Raw genomic sequence first — 25,205 nt, 5'->3', positions numbered from 1 at the left:
GTACATGTCGATCTTGCATGCAGAGTAGATGCTGCACCGGTCTCCTTTTGGTCCCCGTGTCTGTGTCACACACGGCGGGTCCTGCCGAAATACAATTCTAGGAAAGGGAATGACCTGCGCGTGTGATAATGCCTCGTCGGTATTCTTGGGCTTCTGTGACTCTCCCCTAAATGCAAACTGTCAAATTATTTTCTGATATTTGTTCACTCCTGTCCTAAAAGTGACAGATGATATAGGAACATAGAAAATGACTTGGCTTCTAAGTTTTAAATCTAGACAGTTTTATTAACCAAAGGAATTTACTAATCACGCGTTAATCGTTTCAATTAAGTGATTTTCCCATTCTGACAGGTTGTTTTATACCCAAAAAAAGGAAAAACACGAAAAAAAAAATCACAAGCAATGTAATATCTCTGACAAATAAACACCCGGCGTCCTGACAATAAATCTACAGGTTGTAGGCTGCGGGTGGCCAGCCAGCCAATGGAATGAAATAGCTCTGGGGGTGTGTACTGGTCCTGGCTAGCACTGAATTTGAGCTTCAGGGAAAATATAATACGTGAAGAAAGGGGTCAGATACTGTTTGGTAGTCACTGGGTTATCCTGTAGTTTAAATCATTGAATGTCTGTAGATTTGGCCTCTGTGGTCAGATTGCTTTCTTCGAGCAAATGAGAGCTTTTTTTTTCCTTTTTTTCTCCCAATACATTGCACCATACCTCTTTAATAACCTAAAATGGAAAGGACAAACCACTTTTGTCTACTGTAAAAAAGAAAAATTAGATGGAATAAAGAGCCCAGGGAGGCGAGGAGTCCTGTTGGAGATGGATTGGCCGAGAAGCACAGAGAATGTTGGGCTAGACCCTTGTCTCAGTAAACCTGGTTCTGTGCCCTTTCAATTATGCCCGCTGACTTCTAAGGATGTTTAGAAATCCTCTCTGTGCCGGAAAAACTTGAGCGGTGTTGGTATTCCCAGAAGGGGGAACAAAGGTTGCTTTTAAAGATTTACTAAATTAGCATTGACCCCACCCACTTCTAGGACTTAACTTTGGAGCTTAATTATCCTCTAGCTCTGGTTTCCTCAGCCAAAACCAATGTTTGAACCACTTTGACCTCTGATTTCCTTTCTAGCTTCAAAATTGTATAAAATATACATACCGTCAGTCTCCTACATTGCTTTCCTTCTTCCTACCACTCCCTTATTCTCCAAACCAGGAATACAAGTTCAGACTCCAAAGAAAGGCAAATAAGGATGTTGGAGGAAGTTCAGGCAATGTATAGTAAATATTGAGTTGCATCGTTTTCTTAAAACAGACGTGAAGTTGATTTTTTGCTATCTTGTTGGCAGCATTTGCCAGTCCTTTAAAAGGTGTACAGATAAATCAGTGTATGTGGTTTTCTGCAGGATCTGATTTGGTCTCTGAAATCCCTTTTCTTCGGTTTTTCAGATGCCCAACCCTCTCCTGTTTTTATAAGTCGCAGCTCCACAAACTCACTGAAGCAACTCGTTTACCATAGTTTGTCCTCTCTCTTGTTGCCACAGCAGTTTTAATGCCAAAATATTGAACCTAGCAACAAATTGGGTCAGCCATACCAAAGCACTGTTACTGTAGCACTTGCTTGTACTAGAGTGTAAGATACAACTTTCTGTTCTACTTACCCCATTTACAAAAAAGCATGCTATTAACTCCCAGCATGTAAACATGGAGAAACTGAATTGTTACTAATACACTGTTGCAAGCATTGCAAGATGATAGAACATCAAAGAAAATTGTCCTCTACAAAGTGATAAATTTATTATCTTCAGGAATTTGAAAGGCTTTCTGGATTGGGGAAGATTATATAGCTATGAAAGCCCTTAAATATTTTAGTGTGCTTAATAAACAGTATACTGTTTGATCAGCAAAATTTGGGTACTGTAGCCTTCCATGCTTTGTGTTCAAGACACCCCCAGATCTATCTAACCATTTATCACCCTTGTTTGCAGAGAATGTGCATTCTAAGAGGGACAGGTCTCCTTTCTAAAAGCTTTTTTAACATCTAAGAAATTGTTAATCTTTGTGGTCCCGCTGTAGTCTTAGAAACACAGAATATATTAGGTGATTGAGATTTTTTTTTAATGTTTTGGATAATCCCTATGAAATTCTGTCTTTCCCTCTTAAGCATATTTTAGCACATTCTTCCCTTTCCCCACTAACCTGTCTTCTCTCCCATTGGTTCTTTGCCAAAAAAAAAAAAACCTCATCTGCGTCTCTCCACCCTTTTTCCTACCTTCAGCTTTCTATTTCTCATTTGCCCTCAAGAGCAACCTTATGCCTGAGTTTTCTAAATTAAAATTCTTGAGGTTGAAGCAAAGCAACCATCTAGTAATAATCTCTGTAAGGGAAGCAGATGGTTTTAAGACTTGGTGGCTGATGTGTACTTTTTCCAAGTAAATATTTAATAATACACACTGTTTTTGTGTTTCTCTTTTCCCAGTTACCACATGTACCTGAGGCCGTTAGATTTGTCTATGTTAAGGATTTGAAAGAGTATGCTATAGGATCTGAAGAGAAGTTTAAGTGAGGCCTTAAAAATATTTCTAGCAAAGGGGCATATTATGAGAATATGCGACTGATTTGAGAAGACTGGTTCAAAGGTTCTGGTGTGTTTGGAAATATTATCAAAGTTTGTTCTATGAACTTTCTCTGAGTAAATTATCTGTATTTTGTTTGCTACGGTTCTGCCTGAGACCAGCGTACCTTTTTAGAAGGAAGTTTATCATTTAAAAGTCAGCTTGGAGGTAAAGTACAGATTGATAATAGCAATTTATTGATGGTAGTAGTCAATTAACTTTCTCTTCCAGTCTGCCCCCCAGTTGTCTTGAAATTAAAACTATTAAAATTCCCTATCACTGATGCTACTATCATAAAATTTTCTAAAGTTATCATAATTTACGTATAGTTGATGAACCGTAGATGGAGTTCTCTCATACATTGACCCTGAGTCTTTTAATTACAAATATTAGTACCCAAAAAAGTGTACCCTATGTTAGCCCAGTAGCTAGTTTTTAAAAGTCAAAATGCCAGAAGGAAACAGTGGAATCTTGTAATGCAAGGCTCATTGCAGGGTTAAAGACGCCTTCAGCCTCTGGGATGTCATTGTTTAAGGGAAGAATATATAAAGCACTGATACTGATTTAAAATGAGATGTTTCTCTGCCTTCACTGGGGGAAAAATGTTTCTGACTTATTTTGCTATGATCAATTGACAACCATCAAAACTTAGGTAACTTTGAATAAACTCACAGTTTCTATTATTTTTAAGTAACTGTGTGTCTGCATCTGCTGCCACAGATAAAATATAACCTTTGTAGGTGAATTTAATGTAGGACTTGTCTGAAAGTTCAGTTAGAGGATAGGTAATTTATGTGTATGTCTTTTAAAAGCACTTTGCCCCGAGGTGATTATTTTTAATACATCTTATTTAAATACAGAACTGTGTTGCCCTTTTGCCTTTGTATTTCATGGAAGCCAAATGTGTCTTTTCTCCCAAGTATACTAGAAAGTGAAGACCCATGGTAATGGTAGTGATCTGTACATCAGATTGTCAGTCTTCCTGTCACTTGTGTGTATGAATCCATTTAGCAAGTTTGCTTTTGGCAGTAAAGCCCCACGTGCAGGAAGACAAACACTGCTCACTCATTATCCAAAGTATACTTTGTGAGAATTAGGCATCAAAAATTGGAGCTTAAGCACCAGTGTATATTAAAGTTCAATACAACTTGTAGTGTTTAAGTACAATAAATAAAAATTGAGGCTGAACCTTTGGCATATAGTGGGAAGAAATTGGGTTTATCACTGTTAATAATTCAGATTGCTTAGGAAGATCGATCTTTATCTACTTATGTTAAAAATACTAAGGATTCTGCCTGTAACCATTAAAAACTAAAATATTAACCTGTAGATGTTGAAAAAATCCTAGACACTAGTCTCTGCCATGTGACCGTTCTTCTGGGTTTGTTTTTTTTTTTCCTATTTATTTTACCCAATAATTAGGCTTTTACAATGTAAGTAATGAAGAGAAAAATCTCTAATATCACTTTAATAGAGCACATTGATTCATAAATAGCCCATAAATTTTGTATTCAGCAAACCCATAAAATACACATGTATGATTCACATAATCAAATAGTAATGAAAGTTACAAAATGAAAAATGAAGCAACTCTACCCCAAGTCCTTTCCCCAATATAACCATGAACAATCTTTTTTTTTTTTTTTATTATACTTTAAGTTCTAGGGTACATGTGCATAACGTGCAGGTTTGTTACGTATGTATACTTGTGCCATGTTGGTGTGCTGCACCCATCAACTCGTCATTTACATCAAGTATAACTCCCAATGTAATCCCTCCCTCCTCCCCGCTCCCCATGATAGGCCCCGGTGTGTGATGTTCCCCTTCCCGAGTCCAAGTGATCTCATCGTTCAGTTCCCACCTATGAGTGAGAACATGCGGCATTTGGTTTTCTGTTCTTGCGATAGTTTGCTGAGAATGATGGTTTCCAGCTGCATCCATGTCCCTACAAAGGACACAAACTCATCCTTTTTTATGGCTGCATAGTATTCCATGGTGTATATGTGCCACATTTTCTTAATCCAGTCTGTCACTGATGGACATTTGGGTTGATTCCAAGTCTTTGCTATTGTGAATAGTGCCGCAATAAACATACGTGTGCATGTGTCTTTATAGCAGCATGATTTATATCCTTTGGGTATATACCCAGTAATGGGATGGCTAGGTCATGTGGTACTTCTAGTTCTAGATCCTTGAGGAATCGCCATACTGTTTTCCATAATGGTTGAACTAGTTTACAATCCCACCAACAGTGTAAAAGTGTTCCTATTTCTCCACATCCTCTCCAGCACCTGTTGTTTCCTGACTTGTTAATGATTGCCATTCTAACTGGTGTGAGATGGTATCTCATTGTGGTTTTGATGTGCATTTCTCTGATGGCCAGTGATGATGAGCATCTTTTTCATGTGTCTGTTGGCTGTATGAATGTCTTCTTTTGAGAAATGTCTGTTCGTATCCTTTGCCCACTTTTTGATGGGGTTGTTTGTTTTTTTCTTGTAAATTTGTTTGAGTTCTTTGCAGGTTCTGGATATTAGCCCTTTGTCAGATGAGTAGATTGCAAAAATTTTCTCCCATTCTGTAGGTTGTCTGTTCACTCTGATGGTAGTTTCTTTTGCTGTACAACAATCTTAAATCTAATGCCGCTGTCTAAAACTGACTAGTTATCCAAATGAATCAGTATTTTCCCTTTTCCCAGAAATTAATACAGATTCAAGTGTTCACTATCAAGTTGGAATTGTTAATATGTGAAATACTACTGATAAAGGCAGGAAAGGCTTTATTAAGGACAAGACAACAAACCAGGAGAAGGAGCTGCTCAAGCAAGACCTTCCGATTATCTTTGCAAAAAGGCAACTATACCTGAAAGATTCTGCAGCCACACACATTTTGCCTTCACTGAGGTCAACTGCCTTCACCGAGGTCAAATATTAGCAAGGACTAACATTTATTCAGCTCTGTGTGTGCCAGGCATTTTATTAAGAACTTTTCATGCATCATCGCTTCTATGCCTCATAGCAACAATGCATGTAAGAACTTTTCATGCATCATTGCTTTTATGCCTCATGCAATACACTGTTGTCCCTGATTTCCAAATGTGGCTACTAAGGTTGAGGAGTGAAGTGTCCTTTGGCAGGGTGACACAGCTAGTACGTAGTGGACTTGGGGTTCAGATTCTGGGCATCTGATTCCAGCACCCACCTTAATCGTTGTCTGGGATTTATTCGTGCAAAAAGTTACGAATTGTATCTTAGGCTTTTCATCCTAAGCACTGATTGAGAACCACCTCATGCATTTGACACAATGCTTCCTAATACTTCAGATCATAGATACCTTTGAAATTTCTGTTAAAGGCTATTAGAAGATAGAAAATATCTATCTAGAAAATAATACATATCTTCCTAGAAAATAATATATATTCAAACAACTTTGCATATAAAACTCAGCATAGATGATATCTCTAGAGGTCCATTTATTCTAATTACTAAAGAAATGAAATAACCTTTTTCCCCTACACCCAACTCCAAAGACCTGAAATAACATTTTAAAGAGTTTTCCATCAAAAGAGGTTTGAAGACTTTGGTGTTTTAAGAGATTAATGTGTTAGCCAGAACAACTCATTTCTCTACCAGTGTGTACTCCATTTATTTTTAAGTATTTTCTACTGAATAATTTTGAAATTACTTTCTTAGTTTTCTAAGAAAACTTAAAACTTTTAGCATTTTCTTAAAAACTAAGAAAATGCTTTGTTTATCGTGAATTGCTATTTCTCTTGATTATTATTCTTTGAGAAAGTCTATCAGACATAATTCATCTGATTTGCTTCTAGGCTAGAGGAAAATGTGAAAGATGACAAATGAAAATTACAAAGGGTGTCAGTAGTATGGCTTCTTTTATCATTTGTCATTATCACAAATATATCAACACAGGACTTTAAAAAAATAGTTTGTACATATTGGGCCTCAGTAGGATTTTGCATGAATTTTTTTTTCTTTTTTGCCAAGAGAGAAAGAGCGAAGAAATAACCAAAGGTGATGTACTCGTATTGGAGGTTTAGCAAATAAGGACTGCTTTTATTATGAACTATAGTCAGTTTTTCTATTGTATGTTTTTTGTTCCTGCAGGCAAGATCTCTGAACTTTATGCCGAGGGTTCTTTTAAAAAACCAAAATTGAATTTTTTTATTTCTTGAAATATTTTTTTCATTTATTTCTCCCAAGTAGAGCAGACTCCAAACTCTCTTTTGTACTATGTCTTTTTTGTTTTGTCACTATCTCAGTATTCTGTTTCTACATTTCGTTTCCTAGAACCAGTCAATAAATGACCAAAAAAAAAAAAAACTAAATCATGTGTTATTGCACTAGGAGTTCAAGGATACCAAGGACAGTCTTGTTTGTTTATTTGTTTTTTTGTTTTTTGGTTTTTTTGAGACAGAGTTTCGCTCTTGTTGCCCAGGCTGGTGTACAGTGGCGCGATACTGGCTTACTACAACCTCTGCCTACCGGGTTCAAGCAATTTTCCTGCCTCAGCCTACCAAGTAGCTGGGATTACAGGCATGCACCACCTCGCCTGGCTAATTTTTATATATTTAGTAGAGACAGGGTTTTGCCATGTTAGTCAGGCTGGTCTCGAACTCCCGACCTCATGTGATCCACCCTCCTTGGCCTCCCAAAGTGCTGGGATTACAGGCGTGAGCCACCACGCCCGGCAGACAGTCAGTCTTGTTGTGGGAACAGAGAAGGCTGGATAGGAGTTGGATAAGGCGATTTCAGATAAAGAGGGGGTGACTTCACCTAAGGCAGGGAGTGGAACTGTGTGTAAGGGGATCAGGAGGACAAACTACATTTGTAAATAATGAGAAATAAGAACTTGTGACAGTAAATATATTTGGTCTCTTTGCCTGGTTCCCAACACAGAGCTTCTGAATCCCTTGCAAATTCCTGAGTGATAGGAGCATCTTTTGTTCTAACTAGGACACTCTTGATGGGCTTCTGGGTAGCTTCAAGGTGGGAGCTAGTCACCAAAAAGACCAAGTCATAATTAGAAATTTGGAACTTTCACCCCCACCCTCTGACCTCTGGAGATTGGAAAGGGACTGAAGATCGAGTTTAATCAGCAATCAGTAATGCCCTCATAGTGGAACCTCTATACAAACCCTAACTGATGGGTGGAGTATGGGGAGAGTTCAGAGAGCTTCCAGGTTGGTGAATGCGTCCGTGTATGGGTAGGGTGGTACACTCCCAATTCCAGGGGGGACAGAAGCTGCCCTGGGGACATTCCAGACATGGCCCTGTGTACCTCTTTGTGTGGCTGTTGATTTGTATCCTTTACATAAGTAATGCTTCCCTGAGTCCTGTGAGCCTTTATAACAAATTATTGAACCTGAGGAGGGGGTCATGGGAACCCCCTGATTGTAGCCAAGTTGGACAGAAGTGTGGGTGCCCTGGGCACCCAGGACTTAGAACTGGCATCTGAAGTAGGGAACAGTCTTGTGAGACTGAGCCCTTGAGCTCTGGGGTCTGTGCTAACCCCAGTAGTCAGTGTCAGAACTGAATTGCAGGACACCCAGGTTGTATCTGCAGAGAACTGGTGAACTGCTTAGTGTGGAAAAGCCACACATTTGGTGTCAGAAGTGTGTGTGTAGAAATAGTTTTCCTTTTATGTCTGTTGGATGGATAATGATGAACCTAGCAGGGCACAGAAAGCTAGGCAGCAGTGGAACTGAGAATGAAGTTGTAGCAGAGAATGAAAAAGAAAAGACAGATAAAACATTTTGAAGAAAGGACAGTAATGTATTCCCAACAGGTAGGATTTACTGGATGAAGGAGAGAAGAGGCAAAGATAACTACAAAATTTCTAGCCTGAGAGACTGGTAGAGAAAAATGGTAGTATCAGGGACAGACAGGGTTATTAAGAAAAAGAATTGGATTTTTAAAATAAAGAAGATCTGGTGTAAAATTATCCTCAGGAAAATTGGAAATCCAGGCATGTACTTCTCTCCATCATGCCCTTGCATAGTGCAGTCCCTCTGCCTGTCCATGCCTTGCCTCCCCCTCTCTAGGATTCTTCTTCCTCTCTTAAGACCCATCTCAAATATCACCTAGACTTGTAAATAAGTTATATGAAACTGGATAGCTGAGGTTTCAAGCCTTTATCCCTTTGAACCTTTTTAATAACAAGTTACTTTTATCTTTTGCTAAATCCAACTTTATATTCACCATTTTAACTAGCATCATTTCCAATTCCAAGACCTGATTGGTGTGAAAGTGCAGCTAAGTTACTGTTAATCAAGATCAGAATAAGAGAATCTACGAAGAAAAATTAACAAAATCCCCCTTTTAATGCATAATCTTCCATCCATCAGGCTGTAAGTTAAATACCTAACACAAAACAAAGCTGTATGTTTTATGGATATGTACATATATAATTGCAGGGAACATGATTTGGAAGGATATACACTTATATTGCTAAGAATAGTCACCCCTAAGGAGAAGACTGGGGTCACAAGTGGAAGTCAAGGGAGTCTTCAGCTTTCTTTTTGTATTTAAATTTTGATGGAAATATATATATATGTATTATAATTTTAAATTTTTAATGAAAAACAGTATTTTTCCTATTTTCTTTGATCTGTCAATAGGTTATATTTTTCCAGTATCAGCTAAACATTTGCTTCCCAGAAAGCTTAGTTACCTCTTCAAAATTTATTCAGGTTAAAGTAAAAGATTTAGATAGTGGATTAAAAATCTAAGATGGTATTTGCCTACTTTATATAGAACAGTATATTGATGCTGCTAAAGCAATTAAAGTATAATTTTTCTTTTTTCTTTTTTCTTTTTTTTTTGTTTTGTTTTGTTTTGTTTTTTGGAGATGGAGTCTCACTCTCTGTCGCCCAGGCTGAAGTGCAGTGGCGCAATCTCCGCTCATTGCAACCTCCATCTCCCAGGTTTAAGCGATTCTCCTGCCTCAGCCTCCCCAGTAGCTGGGATTACCAGGTGCACACCACCATGCCCAGCTAATTTTGTTGTATGTTTAGTAGAGACAGGGTTTCACCATGTTGGCCAGGCTGATCTTGAGCTCCTGACCTCAAATGATCCGCCCACTTCAGCCTCCCAAAGTGCTGGGATTACAGGCGTGAGCCACCGTGCCCAGCCTACAGTGTATACTTTTTCTTCGCTCCTGTATGCAGTGCTCCTTCCAGTGCTGAATGTCTGAATTTTTATCTGAGACATAGTATTTCAGATGGTCATTACTTGCGGGTGGTCATTAATAGTTCCTCCCTGCTTCTAACCTTCCTCTCCTCATTTTAAATTAAGTTACGCTACATTATTGTGGGTTAGGAGGTACATTAATATTAAATGAAAAAATATAATCTGATGAGTGAGTGGCAAGACAGTTATCGTATGAATATTGAGAGTTGTTCTGAGGCCTTTTTGTTTTTCTGGGGGTTCTGTGCTTCTGGTAGAACTCTTGGTTATTGAATAAATAGTTCCTGAAAAGTGAGAAAGTACAATTGGAAATTAGATTTCTGATGAATAAATCAAACCCTATTAAGAGAACTAGGTTCAAGTAATTTTAAAACCACTTGAATTTTCATAAATGTTTTGTTAATTATTGATTATAAAAAACAGTGACTCTAGCTGGAGGCTTTTGTGTGTTTGCTTTTGAGTCAGCTAGGAAAAGGAAGAAAAAGTCAAGCTTAGTCAATTGTGGTTTTCACTGAATCTTTTTTAAAGTAATGAGCTGGTTTGTTTTCTTCATCACTATAGCAACTTAAGCTAGTTTTTGCTTTTGATTTTTTATTTCCCCTAGAGAAACCTAGCATGCACTGCTCATTAGACTTGAGCATACTAAGGAATATCTGTGGTAATTAAGTTAAAAATCAGAGCGGTGTTTTGTGCCGCGTATAGTTGCAGATGTCTGCATTTCACTAATATTCTTTGGAAACATCTGGATACCGGTTAACATAAAATAACTGTTTAGTCGGTTTCTGTTCAGAATAGAAGGAATGATTTAAAAGTTCCCATTGTAGTATGTACGTCATTCTATCCCTAGCCCTTCCTCCAGCTTGACTGAGATTGATAAATAACAAACGTCATGGGTGGTGTGTCTTTAGTTTCCTCTGGTGAGCTCGCTGCACAGATTACTTTGTCAGCAGTGTGGCCTTGATTTTTAGGCTCTGTTTCTAATGAGATCAGTTCTGTGGCCAACACCTGTGTACCAAGCCCATTCACTGTCTAGCTTAGCCAGCCATGGACTCCTGCTCTTGGTTAGAAGTATTTGCCTTCATTTCTGCTAGCACAGTTCACCAAAAACCCAACTGATCTCAAACACTATTAATTCATCAATGGAGTCTAACAGAGTTTTAAGGTGTGTGTGTGTGTGTGGGTGTGGGTGGGTGTGGGTGTGGGTGTGTGTGTAGAGATGGGATCTCACTATGTTGTCCAGACTGGTCTTAAACACCTAAGCTCAAGTTCTCCTGTCTCAGCCTCCCAATGTGCTAGAACTACAGTCATGAGCCACCATGCCCAACCCTCTAAGACTTTGGGATACAAAAATGTAATTTACTTTTCTCCATTTCTGGTATAAAACATCTCTTCCTTCCTCCTTCTAGTTTCTGTTCTGTGCTCCTGTTTGATCTCTGTTGGTCCTGTAAACCTTCAGCCTTCTGTTCTGAAGGAGGAAAGGCTTGGTTTTATAAAAAGTGACAATATTCAGACCACATAAGATCCTTCTTGCTTCATTTTGGCTTAAATATTTTAAGATTTTCTGATTTTCTTGTATGTATATGTATTTACCTATTATTTGACTTTATTGAACAACTTCAAATTGAGTATATTTGAACGAGAGTAGGCATTCAAAAGTGCTAGGCTTTCCCTGCCTTTCAGAACTTTGAGGTATATGTCACATCATTTTGTCCTTCACATTCTCCAGTTGTGCTAATTTTTCCGAATCCATTGAGTCAAGTAGAGTACCTTCCTTTTTGCAGTCATATTCTTAATTTTTTTTTTTTTTTTTTTTTTTTGAGACAGTCTCAAACTGTTGCCCAGGCTGGAATGCAGTGGTTCAATCTCAGCTCACTGTAAGCCTTGTGAGTAGCTGAGACTACAGGAGCATGCCACCACGCCCAGCTAATTTTTGTATTTTTAGTAAAGATGGGGTTTCACCATGTTGGCCAAGCTGGTCTCAAACTCCTGACCTCAAGTGATGTGCCCAGCTTGGCCTCCCAAAGTGCTGGGATTATAGGCGTGAGCCACCACATCCGGCCTCTTACTTAAATCTCTTAGTGCCCCTTAGAATGTAGTTAAGAATTTTCAGGTGACAGTATATTTTTGATAGTTATCTTTGGTTTCCAAACCTAGAGAAGGAAGACAGACTGGCTTTCTCCGTGTGTGGGTACATCGTGTCTTAATTGGAAATTGTTTTGTTTCAAGTATTGCTGCAGAGTATTTTATTAATGGTTATACTTTAAAATTTTTTGTTTTTCAGATTAACAGTTTAGGTAACCCAGTACTTGATATTTGCCAATTACTAGAATTAAAAACATGTATGTATCACTGGTTAACTAGAAATTTAAAATGAAAATGTTTCTTCTTTAGCCCAGGCAGTATCACTTGGATTAATTTCTATCCCCTCCCTGTCCCTACTCTATCAGCTCAGTGGCTTCTTCCGCTAAGCTGGTGCTTTCTTTATAGCTCCTCCTGTGCACTAAACCTTTATTGTTCACTAAACCTTTATTGGTTCATAGCCTACAGAAAATACCTGTGGTGTGAGAGGTAATTTGTGAAACTGCCTCTCTTCCCTGTTTAGCAGTTGAGCTCTCTAAGTGGGTGTAGCTGGGAAAGAAAATTTAACTTTACAAACAAGAATTCCTGGGTTCCATCCAGTGGAACATGTCTTTTGTTATACACACAGTTTCTGACTCATATCGTTCCATGACTTATAATAAAGTGGACATTTTGTTTACACTGTTGTGTGGAAGGAGGGGTCTGGTTTCTAATTTTTAATAGCATCTATTTCTAGAATATAGGCTTGCCATTTGAATGCTTCTGTTTTTTTAGTTTCTAAGTTAAAAGAAAGTAACTTTTCCTCCACTTCAGAAAGCAAGGAAAATTAAAAATAATGTGATGACTTCCACAGGCTCTAAAAGAGCAATGAAAAAAGTGATTTATGTGTGGGAGAAGAAATACTAGTTCTTAATTAATACATTGTTTTACCACTTCCTGTGAATTTATGTAGAAGTAATAAACTTATTAAGTCATTTATTCAAACTCTTGTCAGTTTAGACTTTTTAATTGCTTTATTACCTGCCATTACTTTGTAATACTTGTTATAGCAGTGGTAATAGTTGAGATTTGCATATTGACCACTTGCAGGGCACTGTGCCAGATTCCCCACATGTGATGTTCCTCCCAGTTATGACACCCATCCCAGGAGAGCAGTGTTAACGCCCCCCATGCAAGCACATGGTGCAGGCTGGGTGACCTGGGCACAGTGCCTGACCGTTTCCCTGGCTTACTGTAGTTATCATTAAATCATATGTGGTATTACTTAGAAGCATTTTGAATAATTTGAAAAGCACGTTTTAGTGTTTAAACAATTTTTTTTGTTTGTTTGAGAAAAGGTCTGGCTTTGTTGCTGGGGTGGAGTGCAGTGACCTGAGCATAGCTCACTGCAGCCTGCATCTCCTGGGCTCAAGCGATTCTCCTGCCTCAGCCTCCTGAGCAACTGGGACTACAGGCACATGCCCCCACCCCCAACTCAATTTTTTTTTTTAAGATACGAAGGCTCAATCTTAATATTATTTACAATTTTTTTTTCCTTTTCTTTGGGCCTTATCTGACTGGAAATTCTTTTTAAATTTTTTATTTTTTAAGTTGTAAATTGACAAATTATAGATATATATTTATGAGCTACAAAGTAATTTTATGATTTATGAATACAACATTGCATAATTAAGTCAAGCTGACTAACCTGTTCACCACTGGAAACAATTGCAAATCATTATCATTTTTTCTGGTGAGAACATCTGAAATTTACTCAGTGCTTTTGAAATGTGCAGTACTTTTTGTTGTTGTAGAAATGTGGTCTCACTCTGTTGGCCAGGCTGGTTTCAAACTCTGAGCTCAAGTGATCCTCCCACTTCAGCCTTCTGGTGTTGGGATTACAAGCGTGAACTACCACGTTGGGCCAGATGTATAATCTATTATTATTTACTGTATTCACCATGCTGTGCAATCTATCTCAAAAAAACTTACCCCTCCTGCCTAATTGAGGCTTTGTACCCTTTGACCATCATCTCCTCATCACCCCCATCCCCAATTTTGTATACTTGGAGTCCTTTCATGATATATGTGGAGGCTTATGGTAAGTTATTTAAAACTTACATGTATGTCAAAATTTTTTGTGGCCGTAGCTTTTCTTTTTTAAATTTTAAGAGCCAGAATATTTGTATATTTATTCAGCATGTATTTGAGTGCCTAATATATGCCATTTTCTATGTTAGGAACCAGAAATTAAAGCAGCGAACAAAACACAGTCTGCCCTCATGGTGCTAATTCGCCAGGTAGGGAAGCCAGATAATAAACACATGTATAATGCGAAGTCAGTAATAATAAACGATATGAAGAAACAAGTAAGGGAGGAGAGGCAGGAAAGTGGGGGTGAGAAAGAGGTGCTCTTAAATACAGTGGTCAGGGAGAGCCTCTCAGAATGAAGTTTTTAACAGACCTGAATGAAATGGGGGAGTGAGCTATACAGATATGTGCTGTGTGCTAGAAAAATTACCTGTAATTTTGCATTCTAAAAGTTTAATAATGAGTACATTTATCTCACAATTTGAGAATCAATTATATACAAGATACAGTTCTAAGCACATACTCCTAAGTATAATTTGTTGTTTTTACAGTAGACCAAATAAGTATGCTCAGCTTCAGAATATGCTCTTTATGATCATGTGTACAATAAATAAATTCTCTTATAACATTATCAGTATTAAGGTTGATGTTTTCAGAAACATATAAAGAAACTAGCTTTTAAAATTGACTAGGGAAGTTCTCTCAAACTGCCAGTCCATGAGATACTGTATATTTTCTATCTGAAAAACTTTTATTCTCAGAATTCTTTAAAAGAGATGTCGCTGGGGCTCCCATTACTTACCTGTGACTCCCAGTGGAAATCATACCCAGCCCTTCAAGAGGGGCTGAATCCGTTGGGAGTCGGGGGGTAGAAAAAAATGCTGCAGCTGCTTGTGGGTATCCTTCACACACAAACACACAGTGCCCCAAGCACTGTGCAGTCAAATGTCGACCCCGCTCGGACTTTCCTCCTCGGGGTTGAGAAGCAGTGGACTATAGAGAAAGAAAGGTGGCTTAGCACTCCAAAACTTGGAAGGGTAATTGACCAAGACCCCTAAAGCCAAAGCAGTGGGCAGCCCCACTTCCTGTATCCCCTACACCAACACCTAATGGCTACAAGATACAGGGGTACTAGCACCTGTCTGCTTGGCTGCCTCCCCTTCTTACAGTAGTGGTGAAGGGAATCACTCAGCCTCAGGAAGGGAAAATGGCTTTCTCATCTTCAAATTGAAAGAGGTTGGCCGTGGGTGAGGAGAATAACAGGTAAGGATCTCTTTCAGTATCCCCATTTGAAGCCAGAACCTCTGTTTAGACATACAGTATTTTGAACCTGGTGACTATTCATTGCCAGTGCTTCTGAATTACCAGAAAGCAGAATTCTTGCCAGGCACAATGGCTCATACCTGTAATCCCAGCACTTTGGGATGCCAAGGTGGGAGGATCACTTGAGCCCAGGAGTTTGAGACCAACCTGGGCAACATGATGAGATCCTGTCTCTACAAAAAATTCAAAAATTAGCTGGGCATGGTGGCATGCACTTGTGGTCCCAGCTACTCAGGAGGCCAAGGTGGGAGGATTACCTGAGCCCGGGAGGTTGAGGCTACAGTAAGCCATGTCTGTGCCACTACACTCAGCCTGAGCAACACAGCAAGACCGTGTTTCCCACCCCAACCACGCCTACCCCGCCCCCGCCAGAAAAAGCAAGCTGAATTCTTGAATTCCCTGCAACCAGGTCACCCAAATCAAAGGTAAAAGGAACATAAAAAAGCCTTCTGGAAAGTGTAAAAAAATTCATTGCAGAGTGATGTTTGTCTTGTGAAATCATAGTTAAGTTTGTTCTAAATATATCCCCTTCTTTCTCACCCACCCCAACACATTTTTTTTAAAAAACCACCAGGTATCCGTTACAGCACTGACGTGAGTGTAGATGAAGTAAAAGCTTTGGCTTCTCTGATGACATACAAGTGTGCAGTGGTTGGTAAGTGATCGCCTTTCTTGCTGCCTAATGACAACTCTGGGGAAATAAACATAACACATGGTTACTGTTAAGATGCTATAGAAATATACCTTATCAGAACTGATTTTTTTTTAAGTTGTACTAAGACCTGCATCATTTTTCAATTAGTCTAAATTAAGATATAGCCTCTTTTTAACATGGGGATTTTTTAAAATAGGAGCTAATTGGATTTTAAGTCTATATCTTTGTTTTCAATTTCTCAACACATTCTGTAAATAAGACCAAATTATAGTAGAAGGATAGTAAATAAGCTATTATCTTTTAGAAGTGGTAAAGAGCACTCATTAAATATGTATTAGAACTTGGCTAGCCAATTTTATTGAACAATTTCTGTTCAATAAAATGTTGCTTGAAGTACAGTTTAGAAAATGATGGTAGGTTTATTTCTTGAATTTTCAGAAATTCAGGCTTAAAGCATCACGTTTTTCTAATATTGTGTGGTGCTTTCTGTCATCTTACTTTTTTTACCGTTTATATGGAATAGCAACCATCAGCCTTCTCTTTCAGATGTGCCGTTTGGGGGTGCTAAAGCTGGTGTTAAGATCAATCCCAAGAGCTATACTGTAAGTATGAAAGTGATATTTGTTTTTTTGGGTTTTTTGTTTGTTTCTTTGTTTGTTTTCTTGGAGACAGAGTCTTACTCTGTTGCCCAGGCTGGAGTACAATGACGCGATCTCAGCTCGCTGCAGCCTCCGCCTCCTGGGTTCAAGCGATTCTCCTTGATCCATAACTAGGATTACAGGTGCATGCCACCATGCCCAACTAATTTTTGTATTTTTAGTAGAGAGGGGATTTCACCATGTTGGCCAGGCTGGTCTTGAACTCCTGACCTCAGGTGATCCGCCTGCCTCGGCCTCCCAGAGTGCTAGGATTGCAGGCGTGAGCCACCGCACCCGGCCTCAAAGTGACATTTGTGCACACAGTGCATTTATGAAGGACTTGAAATTACTGGACTTCCCTGTATCCCCTATATCAGTGAGATCAGTAGTCCCCATTGGTTTTCAAATGAAATAGAAAAATGTAAAGAATTAACTCATTGAGTGTTTTGCCATATAAAGATCACCTACTTAATATGTATGTCCTTTATCATTTTCTGTTTTGTTTGATTTTGTTTTTATGAGTCTTTCATTCTACTTTTTTGCTTTTTGTTTTATTATTTTCTTAATTAATATCTTCATATTGTTAGACACTTATACCCATATTTAAGAATTACTGTGATCTGATTAGCCAGGCGTATTGGTGCATACCTGTAATCCCAGCTACTCTAAGGAGGCTCAGGCATGAGAATTGCTTGAACCCAGGAGGTGGAGATTGCAGTGAGCCAAGATTTCTCTGCTGCACTCTAGCCTGGGCAACAGAGCAAGACTGTGTCTCAAAAAGAAAAAAGTATTACTGTGATCTGAAGTTATTATGTCAGGATCTCATTCTAGTGACAAATATCTTAATTAAGACTATGAAAACCTTACTTTTTATCCAGTCAGTTCCAAGTTAATTCAAACTGGTTGTCCCCATGCTTTACATAATACTAAATTATATTCAGACATAAATGCATGAGATTTTTATTCTCTTTAAAATTCACCATTTAAATGGATATAATTATATTTCAATTAATCTTAATTAAGATTTAGTGTGGTTTTCAGTGGGGAATTAGTAGAACGGGAATTTGAGCCCTAGTTCTACTATCTTGTTTTTATAACCTACTTTTTTGATCCCTTATTTTCTCACCTTTAAAATGGCAATGCCTAGTTTATGAGTTGTTCTAAGGATTACATGAGAAGACATATGAAAATGTACTATAAATAGAAAGTGAGATGCTAGCTATAATCTCAAGTGATCTTTATATCAATTTTTTCTTTCATTTTTGTTGTTTTCTTATTTTACAGGATAATGAATTGGAAAAGATCACAAGGAGGTTCACCATGGAGCTAGCAAAGAAGGGCTTTATTGGTATGTGTAGCCACATAGATTTTGGTATAAAGTGGGAACATCTAAAAATTTCTTTTTTTTTTTTTTTTGTGAGACAGTCTCACTCTATTGCCCAGACTGGAGTACAGTGGTATGATCTCATCTGCCTCCTGGGTTCAAGCAGTTCTTTTGTCTCAGCCTCCCAAGTAGCTGAGATTACAGGTGTGTGCCACCACACCCAGCTGATTTTTGTATTTTTACTAGAGATGGGGTTTTGCCATGTTGGTCAGGCTGGTCTTGAACTCCTGACCTCAGGTAATCCACCCATATCGGACTCCAAAGTGCTGGTATTACAGACATGAGCCACTGTGCCCGGCCTCCTACTATTTGTTATAGGAGCTTTTGCCAAACATACAATGTTTCTGAAGATACTAATCTTCGTTTGCTTAATGTTTTTGTATCTTACTATTATCTGTGTTTATAAGTTCTTTGTGCGCAATCTGAATATTCTTTTCTATGATATGTAAATATTTGTCATGTATCTTTTATTTTTCAAGCAGTTTAAACCTTTCTATTTTTTTTTATCTAAAAGGCCTCTAATTTGTTTGAATAGAATATACATAGTTACCTAATAGAATGCTTGCCCTATCAGTATAGTTAATAGAATGTTAATAGTTACTTAATAATAGAATACTTGCCCTATCAGTATCAGTATAGTTAAACAAAATAAGGTCTACTTAAATAGGAAATAAAGTGTATTTTTCTCTACTTTCTTTTCTCAGCATTTCCCCCACCATGGACAAGTTCCTATGAAATTAAACTATAAAGACTGGGCATGGTGGCTCGTGCTTGTAATCCCAGCATTTTTGGAGGCTGAGGCCTGGAAGTTCGAGATCACCCTGGGCAATATAGCAAGCCCCATCTCTACAAAAAATGAAAACATTATCCAAGCATGATGTTGCATGTCTGTGGTCCCAACTACTAAGATGGGAGGATCACTTAAGCCTGGGAGGTCGAGGCTGTAGTGAGCTGTGATCGTGCCACTGCACTCTGGCCTGAGCGACAAAATGAGACCACATCTCAAGAAGAACGAGAAAAGAAATAAAGCTATTCAGATTCATTTTTAGGAAAAAAAAGTCATGAAATAAGTGTCATGAAATAACGTAATATAGAAATACAGTAAGTATAGGTAACTCTAAAACTTAATTAGATTTGGCCTATCTTTCATAATAAAAGGCATTTGGGCCTTTGACATGCCGCATCCCCAGCACTGCTGTGAACTTGTGCATCATTGCACGGAGCCTGTTAACATAAGTTAACATGAGTTAACTACCTCCCTCACACTTTTACAGGAGTACCTACTGATTCTGAGATGTGGCAAATCGAAGTTATGTTCATCCTGTTAATAGCCTTCATAATTTTTATAAGGTCTTTCCTCTTCACCTAAATCTCAAACACATTTAGTAGTCTTGAATGGTTTCAGACTTTATTCAGTCATATTTATCACCCATATCTGTAATATCTCCAGCTTAATTGTATCAGTCTTGACAAGTACCTAATAATTCCAAAGGTCAAAAAGTGATTCCTTGGAATACTGAAAGAAAACACAGCTTAAACCCTAGTAACTTGATTTATTTGCATAATTCGCAAAAACCTTATTGACCCAGGATGCAGCTAAACTGACATCTGGGCCCAGACAGCATTGAAGCCTAGGAGGTAGGCAAAGGGAGTTTTTTCTCTCACTCTAGGCAAACCTTCAAGTTTGATGTTATTTATCTGTTATTTCCTGACTGCCCTTTCCACAGAGAGTGTCAGACTGAGGCTCAGACCTGAGCCTGAAACCTGATCCTGTCACATGTGTGTTTAACCTCAGCTTGTAAATTTCTGCAAAACAAAACAAAAAAGAAGAGGCTGGGATTTTGATTGAATCTGTACACCGATTTGTGGAGTATTGCCGTCTTCCCCACCCTCCCCAAAAGGGTTTTGCCCTTTCACCCAGGCTGGAGTACCAGGCAGCAGTCACTGCAACCTTGACCTCCTGGGCTCAAGCAATCCTCTCACCTCACCCTCCCAAGTAGCTAGAACCACAGGCATGCACAACTGCGCCTGGCTAATTTTTTAATTTTTTGTAGAGACAAGGTCTCATCACGTATCTCAGACTGGTCTCAAACTCCTGAGCTCAAGCAGTCTTCCCACCTCAGCTTCCCAAAATACTGGGATTATAGGCATGAGCCACTGCACTCGACCAGTATTGCCGTCTTAACCATATTAAGCCTTCCAATGCTGAATATGATATGTCTTTCCATTTATTTAGGACTCTTGATTTATTTCAATGATGTTTTATAGTTCTCGTTGTAGAAGTCTGACAACTAAATATTTTACTCCTTTTAATGCTATTGTAAGTGACATTGGTCTATAGTTTTCTTATGATGTCTTTGTCTATCAGGACAATTCTAGCCTCATGGAATGAGTTGAGGAGTATTCCTTCCTCTTCTGCTTTTGGAAAAGCTTTTGAAAGGTCCATGTTCATTCTCTTGTGTGAGTGTAAATATCACCTATGTAAAGTTCTGCAGGATCCTGATGTCTCCAGCCTTCTCATCCCCTTATATCTCTGTGCACCAAAATTACCCTTTCATCTCCAACTCTAGTCACATGCTGTTAGAAAAGTTGCTTTTTTTAAAAAAAGATTAACTTCCGCCTCATACTTTTTCTCTATATAAGAATTTATCTGTTAGGCAGGGCATGGTGGCTCATGCCTGTAATCCCAGCACTTTGGGAGGCTGAGGCAGGTGGATCAGCTGAGGTCAGGAGTTTGAGACCAGCCTGGCAAACATGGTAAAACGCCATCTCTACTAAAAATAAAAAAAAATTAGCCAGGCATGGTGGCCGGTACCTGTAATCCCAGCTACTCAGGAGGCTGAGGCAGGAAAATTGCTTGAACCTGGAAAGCGGAGGTTGCAGTGAGTCGAGATCATGCCACTGTACTCCAGCGTGGGCAACAAGAGTGTAACTCTGTCTCAAAAAATAAAAATTTAAAAAAAAAAAAAAAGAATGTATCTGTTTTTCAGCAACTACTTGGTTTTTTTAAGACAGAGTCTTGCTCTGTCACCAGACTGGAGCTCACTGCAACGTCTGCCTCCCCGGTTCAAGCAATTCTCCTGCCTCAGCCTCCCGAGTAGCTGGGAGTATGGGCACACGCCTCCACACCCAGCTAATTTTTGTATTTTTAGGAGAGACAGGGTTCAACATGTTGGTCAGGCTGAGCTCGAGCTCCTGACCTTGTGATCCGTCCTCCTCAGCCTCCCAAGGTGCTGGGATTACAGCCGTGAGCCACTGTGCCCAGCCTAATAGTTTAACCATTTTTTAAGTTGTGTTTTTCATTTTGTAAAAATGAGTTTGTATTTTACAGTTGAAATAATATAGAAAGTTATAAACAATATCTATATGGGGAGGAAGAGAGAAAGGGCAAGAGAAAGAAAATTGTAAGTGGGAACATGTTATACATGCTGTATGAAACCTGCCTTTTTCCATATGTATGTTTGTGATAATTCCAAGTAATTTACATGGATATAAGTTACCCTTTCTAATGGCTGTTTAGTACTTTGCATAGGTATACCATAGTTCATTTAATTGATGTACAAGATAATTAGGTTGTTTTTATTTTTACTATGTTTGAGAGGAGTATTTCTGCACCTTTACAGATTTGAGTGAGCATCACTTAACATGTTTTTATCAGAGATCTTACTGTAGCCGTCAGTAGTAGTGCAGTCAGTGATTCCTGTTATTGCCTGTAAGCTAATTTGTTAGCCTAAAACTTTAATTTGCTATGATCTGGGGAACTGAAAGCTAAGGCCTAAAATTTTATGTGCTGAGTGTCGAATAATAGGTCAAAGCCACGTTCTTCCACAAGTAAAATAATATGGGGCTTAACACAATTGCTTTAGCAATGTGACTCCCCTTTTTCTCTACTTGGTAAGGAGGGCTTATACCCCCACTAAGCAGCATGTTACTGTACTGTCTCATACAGGTCAACGCCCTAACCATAATAATTCTGCTTATATAGAACACAACGGTACTGTTATCTCTAATTGCATGTTAGTGAAATGAGGTCAAGAACGACTAAATTGATTATCCTCTGGTCACACTCAGAAATCCTATGGAGTAGCTTATATCTGTTGTACATAGCTAACTTCCAGACATATAGCAAGTAAATGCCAGTGGGAGAAATTATTATGTAATGTTGTATGTGTGTAAGTTTTATAGTGAAACATTTAATGAATATTTCTATGACTTTAACTAGTTACCTAAATGAGATCTAAAGTTTTCTAGCCATGGTAACCTGGTTATTACAGAGACTTGCAAGGATCTTTGTGTTCGAGAAGAATTTTTCTTAAAAACTGGTGCACTGCTCTTTCCCTGTGTCCCCAGGTCCTGGCATTGATGTGCCTGCCCCAGACATGAGCACAGGTGAGCGGGAGATGTCCTGGATCGCTGATACCTATGCCAGCACCATAGGGCACTATGTGAGTACCCACCGGCAGCCCCGAGGCTTCTGCATTTGCTGTCTACAAGAATTAACAGTTTGACTGATTATATCAGAATCCCTGGGCTTTTCTCTCATTCAATCATAATCTTGATGTGCATATTATTTTATGTCTACTTGTCTGTTCTTAAATCGTAACGAACACAAATGGTGCTTTACTTATATGCTGCCCTATACTTGTCACTGGGAAAGGACACTTACTGACCAGGGCAGCCCACTCTGTATGCTAAGACACTAGAACATACATCAAGAAGCATCCAATTCTGATTTTTCCCTCAGAGGGCTTCCATTTAAAGAGGGACTAAGGCGCATAAGCAGATAAGGTATGGAAATAATGTAATACAACGGTGGAGATTATGAATTCTGAAATAAGACTTTCTAGAGGAGATATTTGGGCTAGACCTTGAAAATGGGTAAAATATGAACATCTAGAGATTTGGAGGATAAGAGGAAGAGAAACAATAGAGTTCAGATTGTCTGAAGGTAAGGCCTATTTATAAAGGTCATAGAAAGTAAGAGTGAAGGCTGGATTCAGTGGCTCGTTCTCGTAATCCCAGCACTTTGGGAGGCCAAGGCAGGTGGATCACTTGAGCCCAGGAGTTGGAGAGCAGCCTGGACAACATGGGGAAACCCTGTCTTTCCAAAAAATACAAAAATTAGCCAAGCGTGGTGGTATACACCTATAATCCCAGCTACCTGGGAGGCACACTTGAGCCTGGGAGGTTGAGGCTTCTGTGAGCCGTGGTTGCGCCACTGCACTCCAGCCTGGGCAATAGAGAGAGACCCTTTCTCAAAAAAATAAGGAAAGTAAGAATGAAGAGGTAAATGAACCAGGACGAAAACACCAAGCACCAGTGTTTGTGTTTTACGTGTAGTCAGTGGAGAAACTTTGCTGATCCTTCCTGGGGAAGAGTAGGCTGGCAGCAGTGTCCAGCTGTGCTGGCGCCAGGAGAGAACCTCCTGTGGTGTCAGCGCCTTTCCACCGAGCCCAGGAGCCAGAGGACCAGGAGAGGAGCATTGGCACATGTGAGGCGCGTGACAGAGAGACTCAGCAAAACTGGATTGGATACATGTGGAATTAAGGAAAGGGACCAGGTTGAGTCACAGAGAACCAGGAGAACCTGAGTCTGGGGACTGAGCAGAGGTAGTACCACAGAACTGAACATGAGAGGAAACATAACTCCTGTCCCTGAAAGGGGTGCAACCTTAAACGATGAAACATTTGAGGAATAGGAAGAGAAATGGAGTCAAAAAATACATTTATGCCTACTACATGCAGGGCCACGGGTAAGCAGGTATTCACTACAACTGGGACAAATTGCTGCAAGTTGTTTTGAAGCTATGAAAAAGAATAACAGGCCCAACCAGTCCTTTCGATCTTTTCAAGGTAAGGTCAGAAAAGGCCTCCTAGGAGATACAGCCTTCTGGTCTGCACTCAGACAGGTGTGTGGGCATGGACTAGGGGAGGGGTAGTGGCAAGTGTTTGGAACAGAAGGAAGTACCTGAGGGAAGGTTCTGAAGTTCAGAAGCTGGGTGAACTTGGGAGGCTAAGGACTGACTATTGTGGCCAAAGTTGAGAAAGAAAGGTGGGGTAAAAAAAGGCCAGTAGAAACAAGGGTCAGGCCAGGTTACCGCTTGGTAGGTGACTGTCAGAACTTTGGTCTTTGTCCTGAAAATACAGGGAAACCAGCAAAGAGCTGGTTTCAAGCAGGTGTGACTCAGCTAAGTGTGCATTTGAAGACTTGAGGGCAGGAGACTACTACAGGGGCCCAGACTGCAAGGGGATATGAAGAGGGAAGCAGGGCATGAAGTATAGCCTCCAACTAAGAAAAATGGCACTGGAGAGAAGCAGAAAGAAGACAGCTTGAAAAGTGGCCGTTGCCCAAAGAAGAAGGTTTTTGTTGTCTTTTGGCATGTGTACTGGCTGTGAGCCACAGATTCACTGGTGCAAGAGAGAGACAATGCTGAAGAGATGCAGGGTGGTAGAGGTAGTGAAGTCCCCCAGGGGAATAAAAGCCTGGGGAATTCTTTCCATAGTGAAAAGACGGGCCTTGGAGAAGAGGAAGAATGTGGAAATGGGGACATTTCCTGAGGTGATGTCATGCCGTGGCTGGGAACATGGGCAGACCACCTGAAGTCTAACCCTGGCACCTTCACCCATCAGTTACATGACCTGGAAGTCTTTTTGCCTCCATTTCCTCCTATGCAAAATGACAGTAATAGTGGTACCTACTTTGTGAGACTCGTATAAGGATTAGATGAATAATAATCTAATGCACTTAGAACTGTACATAGCCCTTAGTAAGTACCAGAAAATAAATATGTATAGGTATTACATCAAGTAAGTTATACAACTCCCTGAAATAAAACAGGAACGATATAGACCCTTCAAGAAATTGTGGTTTCAACTGCCCCTCCCAAAAAGGCTTCCTTTTTATGCTTCCTTCCCTTAGGCCTTGATTTTAGGTTTCTTATCACTTAAGGAAAACTGTTCACCAGTATAGTCCAAGGGGCAGTGCTTCAGAAGACTTTATCTTGCTGTTAGCACTGAGAATAAGCTACAAATAACATACCGCCAACTGGTTTGCACTATTCAATGTAGAGTCTTGCTTAAAAAGTACAAAAGACCAGCTGGGCGTGGTGGCTCACACCTGTAATCCCAGCACTTTGGGAGGCGGAAGCAGGTGGATCACCTGAGGTCAGGAACTCATTTGACAATGAGATCTGGGTGTGGTCTCTTGAATTTTTTTTTTTTTTTTTTTTTTTTTTTTTTTTTT

General features: G+C 39.4%; 1 protein-coding gene across 1 annotated transcript in view; it reads left to right on the top strand.

Moving 5' to 3' along the window:
- Nucleotides 1-25,205, top strand: part of LOC105547344 (glutamate dehydrogenase 1, mitochondrial) — a 39,175-nt gene continuing 13,970 nt past the window's right edge. Inside the window, exons 1-5 of the mRNA XM_011990888.1 lie at nucleotides 1-155; nucleotides 15,861-15,941; nucleotides 16,488-16,543; nucleotides 17,864-17,927; nucleotides 22,314-22,408. Coding sequence (XP_011846278.1) covers nucleotides 29-155; nucleotides 15,861-15,941; nucleotides 16,488-16,543; nucleotides 17,864-17,927; nucleotides 22,314-22,408 — 423 coding nt within the window. The 5' untranslated portion in view covers nucleotides 1-28. The remainder of the gene's footprint in view (nucleotides 156-15,860; nucleotides 15,942-16,487; nucleotides 16,544-17,863; nucleotides 17,928-22,313; nucleotides 22,409-25,205) is intronic.

Source organism: Mandrillus leucophaeus, unplaced genomic scaffold (assembly GCF_000951045.1).
Source record: "Mandrillus leucophaeus isolate KB7577 unplaced genomic scaffold, Mleu.le_1.0 Scaffold388, whole genome shotgun sequence".
NCBI lineage: Eukaryota > Metazoa > Chordata > Mammalia > Primates > Cercopithecidae > Mandrillus > Mandrillus leucophaeus.
This window is presented reverse-complemented; position numbering and strand designations above follow the sequence as displayed.